The sequence below is a fragment of the Lycorma delicatula genome, chromosome 4, assembly GCF_047948215.1.
Source record: "Lycorma delicatula isolate Av1 chromosome 4, ASM4794821v1, whole genome shotgun sequence".
Classification (NCBI taxonomy): Eukaryota; Metazoa; Arthropoda; class Insecta; order Hemiptera; family Fulgoridae; genus Lycorma; species Lycorma delicatula.
The window spans coordinates 101,207,244-101,224,773 of NC_134458.1; the positions used below are offsets into that span (position 1 = coordinate 101,207,244).

The window sequence follows — 17,530 nt, forward strand, 5'->3', positions numbered from 1 at the left end:
CTTTTAATCATATATCTAAACAATGAAAAATACAGTTCTCATGGCTGGGGTATTGATGGTAAATTGATGGTAAACCGGTACTACCTATGGGGAGGGGGAAAGAAATATTAAACTTCTGCAAAAATTGGAAAAAGGGGTGGGGGGTTTTGGCCGAAATAAAATTTCAAATCTTTATTGGGCCACTTTAGCAAAAAAATGCTTGTTACAAAAGTTGAAGTTATTTTTGTTGAGATCACAAATTAACAAAAATGTTTATTTAATACTTCACCACTTACCAAAAAATTACTATTTATTTTCCATTTTTTAGCTACATCTTACTTCAGAAAAGGAGTTAATGAGAGTTTTTTGCATCTATATTTTCTACATCAATAGGCCTTTAAACCACTATAAAAACTTTTTACCCATCCCACTCGTGGTCTGTGGTAACAAAAAATATTTTTTTTTAATTTATTTTAAACTTAAATCCACTTTTCAAGATACCCATTACATTTAAAATGTAAAAATCTTAATTTTTGATAGCCTTTACACTTTAGTATTGCTTGAAAAAAAAAGTTAGACCAAAGATTTCACCCGGTTCCTAGAAAATTATACCTTTATTTAAAATGATGGCAGTATCTTTGTATTTTTTAAACAATTTTACAAGGTTTCTTTTTTAAATTTATTATTACCACTTAGGAATTGTTTTTTCTAAACATTAATTTTAGCTGAAATTTGCCCTTGAATAGGAGCCCCCAAATGAAACATTTTTTCACAATTTCTAATTTTTGATGCCCAAAACATATTTTGTAAGAATAAAGTAACTAAAATAACTTAATGCACTTCCCATGATGGGAAAGATTAAAAAATAAAAATAATCTCAATTTTAATCGAGTTTTCAATTTCAGTTTTTTCAAAAATGAACTGCAATTCCAGCTACACTGGTCAAGTTATGGAGTTCATTGACATCTTTATATAAACTACATTAAGCTCGTAATCTAAATCTCTTCAGTAAAAAAGTATGGTGCATTGGTTTGTTGTGTGTATGCACATTTTTATTTTAGCTTCTATTGGTGCAGAACGGACTATGTGGTGCGCCGGACAGCTGCGCGCAGCCGACTGTCTCCTGCTTTCTCACTTCACATGTTAAAAAATCATAACTCAAGAAACAGCTAAATTTTACAGGCTAGAAGCGGCCCATTGGCAATTAATTTACAAATTATTTAACTTAATTTCTAAGCGTAGATTATTTTTATTTGTTTATTAATTTTATTTATGTAATTTATAATAATCTAATATTTTATTTATACTGTATGAATTAGAATTTATTAGGTAATTATTATTTATTTATTTATAATTTATTATTAAATCTAAATTAAAGATTAACAATTCTTATTAATATTTAAATTAATTATTTACATAATTATTATTTAAACTTATTAATAAAAGAAAGGGATTATTAGTTAATATTTAGCAGTAAAAAAGTCTTCTTTACTTAATGAATTATTTAAAAGAACGTTACAACAGACTGTGGAAAGAAAGACTAAGAGAGCAATGGGAGCAGGAAAGAGTCAGCTGCACGTAGCTGCCTGGTGCATCACATGGTCCACTCTGCGCCAATAGCAGCAGAGTAAGGAACAGCAGCTGGCCCGGCAACTAACACAACCTCACACAAGACTAAATGAAAAAGACGGCGTCCCCAAGCCATTTTCGCCATTTTTTTTTTTTTTTTTTTTAGTATTAATATAAAATATTAATAAAAATAAATACTTACCATGTCATATTCTTCAGGATCAGCAACCATTCCTTTCATTTGATAACGTATACCTTCTTTAGCAAGACGTCCAGCAAATTCTTCACCAGTACCAGTTTGACTACCATAAAATGCCACTAAACTACGTCCTGATGACTTTAATTTTTTTATGAATGAGTTTTCTGTTGTCTCTGTAGTAACACCTATTGTGGTAGGTCTGTAATAATTTAAAAATAATAATGACAAACACTTTATAACCATCAAATATCTACTTACCAAATGCAGATTTAAAAATTATCATATGGATACATTAAAAAATACTTTAATTATGAAGACAGATGTAGTCAACTCATTTATGTTAGATGTGGAAGTCACATGAACACCAAATGTCTACAGAGTTTTTTGTAAACAATGTCTATTCGGTGCTATGAGTGTGCAGAATGTGACATTAGACATAAATCATTCTTAAAAATAGCATAGCAGCAATACTCTGAAATAATGTAGCCTACATCTCTAGTAACCTGATATTTCTGCAAATTTAAAATATCTCAAGGATTAACATCTTGGAAATTAAAGGGTATAAAATAAAAGCAAAAGGTCAAAAACATATTTTATTAATTGGTTTCTATAGATCACTGAAGTTAATGCAATTTAGTCTAAATATACTGTTTGGAGTGTTTTAGTGGCTAATTACTGTAGCAACTGATGCCACTTAACTAATGAACTGGTCATAAAAGGTAAGCTTTATATAATTGGAATTAAGATACAGTAAATAGAAGTTAATTAATTTAACTAAATTAAATAAGGTTTCAAAAAAAAAATTTGATCAATGTTATTTTTTCATATAATATTCCTTAAAAAAAAAACTACCTTATTGGCAATTATCCTCTACATACATACATTGCTTCCAAATATGTGTTTGACAGTTAAACAGAAAAATCATAAGCCATTAATACAAGTGAAATGTTTACTGAGTATTACAGTTTACCGATTATGTATTCTCCGAGATTAGTTATTTAAGGAAAAAAATTGTCATTTGTTAAAAAACTTAATCATATATTCTTAATTTACTCTTATACTGGCTCATATTTATTTTTTTAAATATTTCAATCTATCTTCTGCAGCTATAAAACCTACTGACCATTAGTTGTTAGTCAAAACATTTGTGGGGATTTTCTTATTACCTGACTATGTATACATGAGCCATAATGTATTTAACTGTTATATATGTTTGTTTGTTCCCTTCTGCAGTTTAATAGATACAACCAATTACAACCTACTTTTGCAGTAACAAGTCTAATTAACATAAGTTGTCTTATTGTCTAGAAGGGGAGATGGAGCACTACAGTGAAGGACAAAATTTTAAAATTATGCTATTTTCAAATTTTAATCAAGTTCATCCATAAAATGATAAAAAAAACACTTTTTTCCCTTTGTGATTTTTTTGAAAAATTCATTGTTCTTGAGATATAAGCAAAAATTGTGCTCTGCAAAAGAAGACAGGAATGCATCATGGCTAGCACATACATGTGTTACACACATGTACATTATCATTAAAATTTCTATTTAAATAGCATGTTTTTAAGAACACTTATACCAGTATCATAACTAGATGATTAGTAAATAGAATGGTAAAGTTACAGAAACAATAAAAAAAAGTGGTAAACAAAATAATTATTAAGAAACAAAAAACCAGACAACTAAATGTATACATTTACCTAGAATAATTGTGAAAAACAAAAAAAAAATAATTAAACAACTTTTTCTTTCCTTCCTTTCAGGTATTTTTTCAGGAAATAGTAAGTTAGTCAGCAATGTGAAATTTAATATTAATTCTATATTTTAAGTTGTACTGAGGTCTGTATACACTACACAAGTTGGTTACTTTCATGGCGTTCACTTTGGTTAATACTAACGGCACCCAAATACAATAAAAATGTAAAGTAATATTAAATTTCACATCGCTGACTATAATTTACTGTATCCTAAAAATATGCCTGTAAGAAAAAAAGAAAAACTTGTAACTATTTTTTATTTGTTTTTCACAGTTTTAGGTATATGTATAAAATTAGTAGTCAGGTTTTTTGCTTTTTAATAATTATTTTATTTTGTAAAATATATTCCAGTTTCAATCTTGTTGACACACTGATCATTTTTAACAGGTAGTATTATATATGAGAAGGGAAGAAATGAGTTATTAATAAATCTCTCTAAAATTAAATTAGTTTTGTATAGAACATATTTTAACATTGAAAATATAAATCAACCTCAAAAAGGAGATAATTAAAACTGATGACCTTAATTGCAATTGAATTATAATTTAAATATTATTTTTGTAATTTTATGTAACTCAAATTAAGTTTTTAACCAATGTGAATAGGAAATAGATATAAAATTCTTCTTGAGATGCAATGATGAAACTGGGATTGAGATCTTATCTGGGCTTGAAGTGGCTTTAATAACAGTATACACACTATATTTATCAAGGTTGCATTCATCAGGAGAGAAAAGCCTTCATATTATTAAAGGACTATAACAAGTAATCTTTATACTTTTAATTGAAATATACAAAAAATGTGTAATCAAACTTAAGAGAGTTAAATTTAAGTCAGTAAGATTATTTTTTTTATTTAACTGTTAAAATATTATTACTTGTAAAATGAATCCTAGTTCACAAAAATTATAGCAGTTTTAATTTATTTAATAATTACTAAAGTTACAAATAAAAAAAGTTATAAACTACTTTATTTATATTTATATAAAGGTACAGAATTAACACTCACTGTATTGTGTATGATTTATAAGCATTGTCTTTTTTTCGATCTTTTAAAAACCACCATGCTGCTGTACCAAATAATGCTGCTAATAGTAGTAAATCCAATATGCCAAACAATGGCTCCTCTTTCAATTGTTCTGCCCCTATATCTGCTTCAACTTCCATTACACTCTGAAAAAAGAAACACAATTCTATTAGTGTACAATAAAAAAAAATTTAATCAATTTGTCTATATGTATATCCCTTTACAATCTATTTCACTGGTCATACCTAGACAAGGATCTTTACTGAAACGTGTAATTGTGGTTTATTCTTATGTATGGCAAGACTCAATTCAATAAATAAAACATAAAGAATTCCTTATGTTATCAAACTTGAGAAAAATGATAATGTAAGGTGCTAAATAATTATATAGCTATATTCTCTTAGGCTTGAGACTTAAATGAATTCCTGACCCCCATAGGGGAAGACAAGCCTTGCGACGATCCTGGTCACCAGCACACCACCCTCTCTATTCCTAGCCCTGATGGGCTTTACCGAAGATTGTCTTTTAGATCCTCCAAACCTGATAACAAATCACAGTAATCCATTTGGCCTCTGTCAGGATGTCATTGATGCAAATGCCTTGGGAAATATTTCATCAGTGTATTTATACAACTTACTAAGTCTTCATACGTCTTCTTTCTACTTAAGAAGATTTATTAACTTGTGTTTCTTGTGAAAGGCATTTTTTCATATGATCAGCATTTTTGTAGGACTATCCAGATTTTAAATAAACTTACAATAAAAATAAATAAAAATGAATAAACTTTATTATAAGTGCCAAAAAATCTGTTGTGGAGACCACATGACTTCCTTATATGCCTATTAAATTACATATACACATTTTTTGCTACACTTCATTTAAACTTATTTCATTTGAAAGTGAGATACAACCCTCTAATTCTTTAATAAACTGGACAGTTATACAACTGCATTGTGATGGGCACCACATTGCATCATATTTTTTTGTGATGTCTGTATCAGCATTTTATATTAGTTAATATATTAATTTTGTTTATGTCGGATTGGGTACATGTGGTGTAGGTTAGAACATGTCAGATCCGTAACCATGCACATATTGGTTCAAATTCGACTTCATATATATATATTTTAAATTTAAATATATTGATTTATTAATAATTATTAACCTCTGGAAAAATTTTTGAATTAAAATGAAAAGTACATAAAATTTTATTTCATTAATAATTTCTGATGTTTTTTCATTTTTTTATTGTTATAGAATTATTATTTATTGTAATTTTTTTTTTACAATCGGAGGTTAATAATTATTAATAAATCAATTTATAAAAAAAAAGGAGTGAAGTCTGATTCAAACTGACGTGCATTCCCCCTTGTAAGATCCAAATATTTCATTAATTAAAATTTATTTGGCTGTAACTCTGGAACCAATGAAAATAAGTACCACATATATTGTTGAAAAGCTCTCAATGAGGGCTTATTACTGCAATTAAGAAACCAAACCCAATTTTTTTGGATTTCGGGCTTTCTTGGACACTTTTGGTCCAGTCGATTGAAATCAAAAGGGGATGTGCACAACTAGATGTTACAACAGCGCTAAATCAAAAATTTCAACATCCTACGGCTAATCGTTTTTGAGCTATGCCAGATACAGGCGTAAATACATACATACGACGTCATGCCGAAACTAGTCAAAATGGATTCAAGGATGGTCAAAATGGATATTTCCGTTGAAATCTAAAAACCGTAATTTTTCGCGATCAAAATACTTCGTTTACTTTGTACAAGGAAGTAAAAAGGCTTTTTCATTTTTTTAAAGTATTTTTATAAGTCAACACCAAATCAAACATGATTCTTAATTTGGTCCTAGGCAAGTTGGTAAACTGTCCCGTTCAACCCTGACAGGTAAATTATTTTTTCTCATTACCCAATCTTTCTCTTTATCTTTGGATTTCTTTTTTCCCATTTCAGGGTCTGCGGGAGTAGATACAACCCTATTAAGTTATCCATGCTGAAAATGCTTGGATTTGGAGAATCAGTGCATCCTTGGTATCTGGTAGATACAAAGTATCTACCAGAATCAGTGTTACCTTGGTATCTCGTAGGTTATGAACAAACTCAGATATCCAAGCCTATGAGGTAAATTTGAGTCTTCTACTTCCTTTCCCAAGAAAACCTAGTAATTTGGCACTACCTTCAAAGACAAAAAATTTAAAGAAGAATCTTAAAGGTATTATATTATTTTTAAATTGTAAGTGTACTTTTTTGAATTAATTTTTTTGTTTTTCAAACAGTATAATCATGAATAAAACTTTTTAGGTTAAGTTTTTAAGATTCAACTAGTTGTAAAAGTTTCAGTTTTTTAGATACAATTTTATGAATCTTTCCCTAACTCTACAGGTTTAACATCTTTTTACCTTATTTTACATAGGATAATTTTCCTTCAGATAATAAACCATTCAAAAAATGATTAAACTTTGAATAAATATATACTTTTTTTTTGGGAACCTCTGTGGAAATCAATCTAACAAAAAATCAAGCTTTCAATTCCTGCAACAATCTATCTATTGTGCATACCTGACAATTTTTTTTCTTTTATACTAAGAATTATTTATCTACGGCAAAAAAGATATGAACTAATATTCTGAGTACAACATTCTTATCATTCAGGTAGCTTTTGGGATTTAATTAAGTTTTAAATCATTTATCATAAATTACAAAATAATTTGAACAATATATACTTCTTGAGCATTTACATTTTCTACAAGTTTGCTACTTTGTTTTATCTTCTTAAAAAAAATTTAATTTGTTACAAAGAATTACTCAAGAACCACCCACTTTCAAAAAATTAAATTTTTAACACAGCAGTCAATCATACATAAATGTCAGTTTACCTTCTTCTGTATCCTAATTTTAAAATCCTATCCTACCCTAAAATCCTAATCTTCTGAAAAATTGGAATCTGATGAATAAAGAATGATAACTGATTACATTACCCTTCTTTACTATTAGCAAGGAAAATAAATTGTTTTAAGATTTCCCAATGTAGAGCCATTGAAATATAAGGTTTCTAAACTATAAAAATTCTACAAATAGAATATTTATAGTTCAAAAGGGTTACAGTTATATATTTTTACCTAGCCTAATTGAATTGTATTAAAAAAATTAAATATTGATCGATAACATAATTTCAAAAAAAGATAAGTTTAATAAAATTGGTCACAACTTAAATAATTAATTAGTGCAGACAGCAGAATTTCAGAAGTATTTTTACAGACTTTTAAGAAGAAAAGTACGGTATTACTTTTGGTCACATGGTGGAGGAGGGGGGGTTAAAAATGAACTTTCTTTACATTTTGAGATATGAAGTGTATGAAAATACCATTCACTTAAACTGACATTTCCTTACATATTTCTACATATATAGGCCAATGTATAAAATTTTGTTGTTTGAAAATCTCCAAAACTACTACTCAATTTCAGTGAAATTTTGATATGCTGTAGTAGTGTATGTGAAAATTTTATGAAGATTGGTCGAGCCATTCATGAGTTATGCTCAATTTAAGGTAGAAAAAATTTGAGCGGGAAAAGATAGAAGCATGGCTTGTTATGTTGCTGCAAGCTGGAATGTTGATGTTTCTTTATATGTGGTATCTATTGGTAGCAATATTAAACCAAATTAAAAAAAATATATAAAAAAATAATATAAACAAATACAAAAAAATCCAATTTATATTAACAAGTCAGTCTTCTTGCATAGAACTGTGCAATTTTTTTTTACTTATGTAACATAAATATACACAAATTAATTTAAATTTAAATAATACAAGATGAAATCCAATGTACTAAAATAAACATGCTATGAAACAAACAAACAAGGCATTATACAGTCAGTCATTTCTGTATTTAATCAATGATCTTTTATCAGGTAACTAAATCTTTCCTTGTCTATTTGATGTCCTCTTGTAAACAGATAAGAGTATACTATAGAAACAGAACAAAAACACCATTTAACCTAATGTATTCAACCAACCAAACAATGTTGCTGACCTCTCATTAATGTTTTTATATGTTCAATATAATAAACGAACCACTGAATATATTACAGTAGTATAAAATATTAAGTATTACAATATTTTTAATAATTATAAATAAATATATCAATTATAAGGATAAATGGAAGATCAAAAGTGCTGCAAATATGTAAGAAGTAAGGTAAGACTGCAAATTATTATCATTATTATTTAATATATACATAGACACAAACCACAAACAAATGTAAACAGTGTTCTAATTGAATCAAAGTGAACGGAATGAGAGGAAAGATGCTTAGGTTTGCAGATGACATAGTGATTAAAGAAAGAAATCTAAAAAGATGTTTAGAAAGTTTAAAAGTTATATTTTTATTATATTATTTTAAATACTTACTAAATTTAAATATACTATTAATAATATTTGTATTACTAATTACAATATTTATTTTTTTTATCATACAGAGGCAGAATGAAGAATATCAGGGTTTTAAAGTACGAGCATGTGTTTGAGTTGTAGCATCCTTGATATTTGGATGTTTTAGAGGACTTTAGTTCCTATCTGGTAGCTGTATAAGAAGCCTATTTGATCTGAAGGGCTTTCTAACACATAATTAATATAACAGATTAAAATAAAAACAAAAAACGTCTTCAGCATTAGAAAAAAGTAATTTTTTGAATGTATTAATTCCAGTCTAGTTAAAGAATGATTGTAGTGGCTACATGATGCTTTATTTCTAAATGAATCATTTCCTCCACATACATTTTTTTCCAGTTCATTCAAAAAAATTTCATCAATGATTGATAAAAGTTCATTGGGACTAAACTATTGGTGTTAGACATGACATGGCAAATTATCAGTGTTTAAAAAAACAACAATTCAGAGCAATACCTTTATAAATCATCTGATAATATTCGATCTGATGGCAACAATAAAAATCATACATAAATTAAAAGGTCTAGAGCTTCTGAACAAGAAAAATTTATAATTTTATAATACCTCAAAGCTGAAATCAACAAAACATCAAGGACCATTTAAATTCTTAGCTAAGATAAATTCCTGATAATCCCATTAATGTTCTTAGCTTTCAATAATTTTTCAAGGTAGCCGTTACCTCCTTAAGGGTTACACAAAACACAAAAGTTACACAAGATTACTCCCTACAAAGATATAACTGGAGAAATCTACATACTTCAGCAATCGTAATAGTAAATATTGAATTAGATTATCACGTTGAACAATTATTAAAATTCCTTATCAAATATAATCATTTCATTGCTTGAATTAATAAAAATAATAAAGACAATACTAAATATATAAATAAATAATTTTGACCAAGGTGAAACATAATCGTAAAAAACAAAACAAATGTTTACCCAATGCAGTATATGATGAGTAAATGACAATAGTTTGTGACTGGCAATGAATTTAAATAAAGGCATTACAATAGTTTATACATATGGCAGTAAGCCAATAAGTATTATTAACCTTCAAAATATATTATCTTAAATAAATAATTAACAGACATAAAAACATCAAGTCAATGGTTCACTTGATGTAAAACAGTCAATGACTTAAGTCAATATAAAAACATGGTTCTTTTAAAGATTAAACATAATCTTGAATTAAGGTTTAAAATACATAAACAATAAATTAATGTAATGAAACAGTTAATTAATTTATTGCTAAAAAAAATCTTTATGCTATAAGTAACATAACAATTATGGTTGTATGGGATCTGACTAGAGACAAAGTCACTCCCAAAAATGGCATAGCTATTCTGAAGGACAAGATCCCATGTCATGCTTACTAAGAAAACTGAGGAATGAAGTGATTTCCTGTGTCATGCATCCAAATATACTTTAATATATTACCATGCAAATGTATTACAAATTTCTCAACCATGAATTTAGAAAAGTTCAAACAAATTTTTATGTGTCTTTCTGCAGAATGATTTATTATGTAAATAAATAACTTGAGGATTCAGATGATCATAAATTTAAAAAAAACAAAATACTCGATCATGTTACATCACAGAAAATCTACATATACGTATTTTTATTATTTACCAAAATCTTAGTCATCTAATAGGTATAAGTTGGTGTTACCTATAAAAAAAACTAAATATTTTGAAAAAGTTATCTTCATATTACCACTTTATAACATTATTCTTCAGTTGTGTGAAGCACAAATTTAATATTACTTTTAATTTTTTACGCAATTGTGGCAAGAGAGAAATGAATCTTTATTTAAAATTTTTTTTTTATTATGATACTCCTCTTCATTATGTAAGAGCAATACTTTCAATGGACTTGATACTAATTAAAATACATTTATATGTTTATTTTACATTAGCATATTTGGATCAGTAAAGAAGACAATGGAAAACCACTCATTTTTTTAATTTTCTAAGAAATGCTCACATGGGATCTGGTAATTTTTGCAAATGTCTATGGTTTTTTTGAGATATAACTGTACCGATCATGGAACTTATAGTACACATAACAATATTCAACAAAATAATCATTTTTAAAGGACATTTAAATAAAGAAAATGTAGAATTTTAAAGTAAACCCAGTTTTATTACGAAACAATAATACTAGTACATCAAATTTTACCATGGCGATATGTAGATGTTTTGTGTGTGTGTGTGTGTGTGTGTGTGAGGAAATCTTTTTGCACTTAATAACACTATTATTGTAAGCACATTAATTTCATACCTTTAATAAAAGAAAAAAAACAATTGCAAAAAAAAATAATAAATTTCATTAAAACTGGTTGGAATATCAAAATCTATTAAAAAAGAATAGTCATCACACAGTGATGACTATAGAACAGACTATAATGAATTCCTTAATTATATTCTAGCTTACGCAAAGATACTTTACTTATTTCTAACAGATGACTAGATTCCAACAGTTATATATTTCAAAATTCTTTAATTCTTTATTTAAATAATGTAACCATAAATACACTTTAATCATCTTATAAAAAATATATTTACTGAAAAAAATTTCTACTTTTATTTGTAGAAAAACAGCCCTAAGAACTAATAGAAATCTGTTCTTAAATACAATTTTAAAGCTAAATTTTTTTTCTTGAAGTCACAAAAAAGTTTTTGTGGTAGGAATACTTTTTACAATTAGATTTTCAAAATTCCATTGGTTTCTTTTTTAAATAGAAGCAACTAGTTATAAAGGAAAGGAATCTGTTTTAAAATGTTATAAAATTACATTTTTTCATGATGAGATTCATAGTAATTAATAACTTTTCAAAAACAAGCTTTCTATTTTGTGGCTTACATTATGGAAACTTGTGGAAAAATAAAATTACAGTAAAACTTTTCTAAAGTATGAATCATTGAAGAAATAAAAAAATTTCATCTTTAAAGCAGATGGGATTATAGAAAAATTAAATCAATTTACTAAAAGAAAATATAGACCATTCCAAAATTTAGAATATTAAAAACCATTGCACAGTAATACATTTATGGACATGTTCAGTACAGATTTTGATAAAACAATATAGTTAAAATAAACCAGTTTTATTGCTACATCAAATTTTCGACAACGACTATAGTTATCTCTTTTTGCAAGTCACTGCTTCAGTGTGATTGAGCTCAGACAAACTTGACTGCATATGATGTACAGTTTTTTTTTTAACAATGAAGGTAGCCAGTCAATACTTTGAATTCATATTTTTCGCTAATTACATAGCTTTAGCTTGAATAATTGAATATAAAATATGCATTCACTTCATTTGTGTATTTACAACTCTCTCTCGAACGGTGCGGTTAATTTCTTTTGCAAATCATATATTATTTTCTTATCCTTTTTAGCCACTTTTGAAGAAAAGTACAGTATTACTTTTGGTTGCATGGTGGGAGTGGGGGGTGAAAATGAACTTTCTTTACATTTTGGGATATGAAGAGTACAAAAATTCCATTCACTTAAATTGGCACGTCCTTACATATTTCTATATATATAGGCCAATGTATAAAATTTGTGACTCAAAAATTTCCAAAATTTCTAGATCAATTTCAATGAAATTTAGATATGCTGTAATAGTGTATCTGAAGTTGTGTATGTGAAAATTTTATGAAGATTAGTTGAATCGTTCTTGAGTTATGCTCAATTTAAAGTGAAAAAAATGTGATCTGGGCAAGTTAGAAGCATGATTTGTTATGATTCTGCAAGTTGGAATGTTGATGTTTCTTTATCTGCAGTATCTATTATTGGCAATGTTAAACCAAATTAAATTAATGAGAAGTCGGTATTATTACGCAAAACTGCTCAAGATTTTTCCATTCTGATCTTTCAAGAAAATCTTTTTATTTCTTATTACTTTGTATATTTAGGTTTTGTCGCATTGTTATCTTAAAACTACTAAATAAGAAATCGAATTTACTATATTCCTCTACTGTTACTTTTTTACTTTTTTTTTCATAAATTTTAAGGAAAATTAAAAAAAAATAAAATGAAAATACATTAATAAAATAAAATTAAAAAATTCAAGCAGAAATAAAATTTCATAATTAGTGAATTTCTAAAAAAAAAACTTACATGAGTTGCAAGCAATATTTAAAAAAAAGTAGTGCTGGTAAAGTACAGTTTTATTCTGATTATGTTAAAGTAACTCAAAACAACAGAAAAACGTCAACAGAATTATGATGTACACTAACACATTTGAACACAAAATGAGCATTATTTAATGGTTATGGATTATCGGTTTTTTTTAAAGAATTATATGACAGTTTATTTTTTTCAAGAAACTGATAATCTGCTGTCAATATATGTCTGGCAAGACTGGGAAAAGAATTATCTTTTATCATTCATTCTTCTGAACAAATCGTTAAATGCATCGCATTTAATAAAAATCCCCTTTGGCATGCCGGAAGGCAGAGGTAAATTTCACCGGTGCTAAGTAGGGGATAAAAAAGATTTCCAGTTAAGAAAAATTTCAATTTACTCAATACAATAATGGTTGCATGTGAAAAAAAATTACATGTTTACGATACGACAAGATCCATCTTCTTACAATTCCAGCAACATTTTGGTCATCCCTTGCCGAAGGGTTGGTCATATCAAAAATTGTTTCAGACAAAAGTTTTAGGTAATGTTTAGAGCACTAATGACCACTTTAAACAGATTCGATACTGTGCCTATTAAGGTAGGTATGACTTTTTTGTTTTCAAAATCCTATTTTTTCCATCCCCTGGACCAATGGTTGGTGAATCAAAAAACTTTACTTACAAAAGTTTTAGGCCCTTATCCAAAGAATAATAAGAACTTTAAACGAATCCGATATTTTACTTAATAAGAAAGTTACAGCAATATTTTGTTTTTTCGAAAAAGCCCCCCCCTCATTTCCACCCCCGCGGTCTGATTTTTTGGCCGTTAACGGACTCAACCGAGATTTTGGGACGAGTTATTTTTAAGGTGCAATTTGAAAGTGATTGGCGCAAAATTACGGCAGTTATCGTGTCCACAAGAAAGTGAAAAATATATATATGTATTATGTTTATATAAGCTTTTGAGCTAACGGTGGTTGTGGGGTCTAAGGCATGTGAAACTCGAAGATATATTTCCGGAAGTCGAATCATGGTACCCATTATTAAATATTAATAATGGTACCCATTATTATTATTATTATTATTATTATTATTATTATTATTAATAGGTAGCTCTCTTATAAAATCTACCTAAAAGAGGGACATATCCTGATGAAAACGTAAGAATCAATAAAATTAATTCACAAATGTGTTAAGGAAGAAGAATGAACATTTTAAAACAGCTAGAAATCTTTAAATTAAAAAGTAACAATAAAACGATTATAAGTGAACAGATCACCAATCAAGCGGATGTCCTTTTCAAGAACCTCAATTTATTGAAAACAGGAAGTAGATACACAAAATTAAAAGATAATAGGAACTATTATCATATATATATAACATAACTGTTAATTACAAATAAACAAGAAGGCCAGATAAAGCATAATATCAAATATAGGTACGGACTAAAAACTATAAAATAGTAACAGAAACTTAAAAGTACTAGTGGAGTGGTTCCGAAACGCGTCAACAACTGATAAAAGAATGAAGCTAAGAAAGGTAAACAGTACCCAACATAGAAATTATAGTGTTCTTAGCAGAAAAGATAACAGATAATTGTTATTATCTTAATACAATACAATAACAATATCGTATACATTTCCCCATATTTGGTTTACTGCTAACTGCTATCATGCTATCATGCTATATGAATATTACAGTATTATGTAAGTGCTTTTTTACATAAAAAATGAATGTATTTTTGTTTCCTTTAAAATAACAATAACAATTTTCATGTTTACAAACTATTAAAAATGAATGTTGTAATTTTTAATATTATAATTCTAATATTACAAGAAATAATTTTATAGCAAAAAAATATATATATACATATGACAGGAAGTGGACATAATAACAGGATATCCATACAATGGAATTTTTTTTAATGTCACGAAAATAAAAACAGTAAAATTAAAAAAAATTGGGTGGATTTTCCCCCACTATTAAATGACATGTAAAAGGTAAAATTTTTTTTTGAATTACATGCTTAAAGGAAATTACAAGCCATTATATTAATATTTCAAACAAACAATGCCTTCTCTTCATTCACATAGGCAGAAGAGAGGAAAAGAGTTAACAAAATTTCCAAGTTCTGAACAAACAGAAGATTAATATGTACGAGTAAAAGTAATAGAAAATGAGATGACATTCCTGCTATGTAAATTATACGTGTAAAATTTTCAAAAATAGAAAGATATTTTATTCGGAAAAACTTGTTTTTATCGGAAATTATTGTATGGTACTGGAAACTTTGCTCTGTGAAATAGTTCTGCTAGTAGCAACATAACAGTTTATTAACATATCAGTTAATAAATTTGTTATTAATTAACAACGTAATAATATTTATTAATTAATATTAACTATATAAAGCCGGTGGGAGCTCAGCCCCTTGAACTACCGGGGGCCAGGCGAATCCCGGAGCCATCCCAGGGGCTCCCCGGGACCGCAGAGCTCGCTTCGCTCGCCATTCCCGTTTAGCCCGAGGGCTCTACCCCCTGCATACCCGGAGTGTTCATTACCCTCATGGTTGTGAAAATAATACTGATAAATAACAATTAAAGTATTCAGGCTTTATAGATACCTGAAAAAGAAACTAAATTACAAAGACAGAATAGTAATACTACGGTAACTAAATTACACAGACCTTTGACGACAAAAAATTCGTAACTTATTTCTATCTTTCAATTACTTTACTACATACAATATTTCTGACAGATTTAAAAAAGTTTAACAAATCGTTCACAGTTTTACTATTGAATCCTCTCAATTTTTTAATTTTTTTTTTAAATTTCAAATAATCAAAGATAACTATAGAAATTATAAAATTCGATATAACATTTAGTGTTCCGGTGGTTTCTTCCTCGCCTATTTATTATAAAACATTTTTTAATTTGCCGATCTGCATCTCATAAAACCTATTTAGTTTGTTTTAATTCTCCCAAAATGACAACATCATTTAAAAAATGAATGATGTCTAATCTTTTTTTTTTAATTCAGAAAAAATGAAAATAATCGGGGTAATTCAGAGTCCGAATAATATTTCCCAGCAAATGTTTTGTTACAATGGTGAAGGAGTATGAGAGAGAACATAGGTTAAGCACAGATAAAAAGTAATTTTACAGCAGCTATGAGTGTTTAAGCAATTAGAATCAAAAAAAAATGTTCATTATTGTATGAAACCATACGATCAGTAGTACCTATGGGGAAAATATGTTAAAAAAAACGCAATTTTTCAGAAATATCGAAAAAGAAATAAACATTTAAAGAAATAAAATAAAATATAAAAATTCTGTTCGGGGACCCCACAAACTTAGAACTCGATTAAGCTAACTGAAAAGTGCTCAAATAATTAAACAAAAACAAATCATTTTACAGACTAGTATTTCAACGTCCTTAATTGAAAGATAAACGCAGAAGTATAACTATTTTCTGTGCGGCAAGGTTAACAACAGGTAAATTAAAAAAAAAAATATTCACCTACTTACACCTGCTTTACTCTGCAACCGCTTAAACCTGCTTTCGGGAGTCCTTAATTTTAACGTGAAACAAAAAAATACCACTTATTACAGGATACGGAGAAGACAGTAAAATGTTTTACAGTAAGCCTGGAAATATATTGTACTGTAGTTCCATTTGGCATGAAATCAATATGCACTTCCAAATCTAGAAAATGCTGGTCATAACTTTACTTGTTTTCAAATGTTTTCACATTTTTTCAGTTTTGAAGATGTTCCTGAATAATGAGACTATACTGACTGGCTTTTAATTTCAAAAGTATTACGTTTCATTACCGTCAATAATAAAAGAGTGAGAAATTCACTGGACTATTTTATACACAGAGAAGAGCCAGGACGTTTCTATTGCTTTTTCTTGTCTTCTTTAAACAGCACAAAGAGACGCAATACTAACTGTTTTATGCACAAAATGTTAACTGAAAATTTCACGTTTTGGAAAGACATTGAAATCTGAGAAAATCAGACACCTAATCTACTAACAAACAGTGAATTGCTTATTCCTACGAATTCTGCTGTCGATTTTTTCTTCAGTTCTCCACCAACAAGAGTAGTGTCGTCCAGAAATATTTTGAGACATAACATTTTACCTTCCCTCACTGAGTATCTGATTTATTAATAAGATAATTTGTATACGATTCATTACAGCGCCTTATTTTTTTATTCGTATTTCTATAAAGCGAACATTTGTTGCATTTAAAAGTACATCACATTTCAAATTTTACTTTCGGCAGGATTTTCTATTTTTTACATGTTTATGGTCGTACACCTGCTTTAACGTTATACGGAAATACATTGTGTAAGGCTATGAATTATTTACAGAACAGCAGATGTATTTACAATAATGGTGG

At 28.0% G+C, this 17,530-nt stretch overlaps 1 protein-coding gene across 4 annotated transcripts in view; it reads right to left on the reverse strand.

The window, feature by feature from the left end:
* Cpr (Cytochrome P450 reductase) overlaps positions 1-17,530 on the reverse strand; it is a 213,466-nt gene that overhangs the window by 42,293 nt on the left and 153,643 nt on the right. For all 4 annotated transcript variants that reach the window (XM_075363816.1, XM_075363815.1, XM_075363814.1 and 1 more), the window contains exons 2-3: positions 4,513-4,676; positions 1,751-1,946 (exon numbers count right to left, since the gene is read on the reverse strand). In XM_075363816.1, coding sequence (XP_075219931.1) covers positions 1,751-1,946; positions 4,513-4,670 — 354 coding nt within the window. In that variant the 5' untranslated portion in view covers positions 4,671-4,676. The remainder of the gene's footprint in view (positions 1-1,750; positions 1,947-4,512; positions 4,677-17,530) is intronic.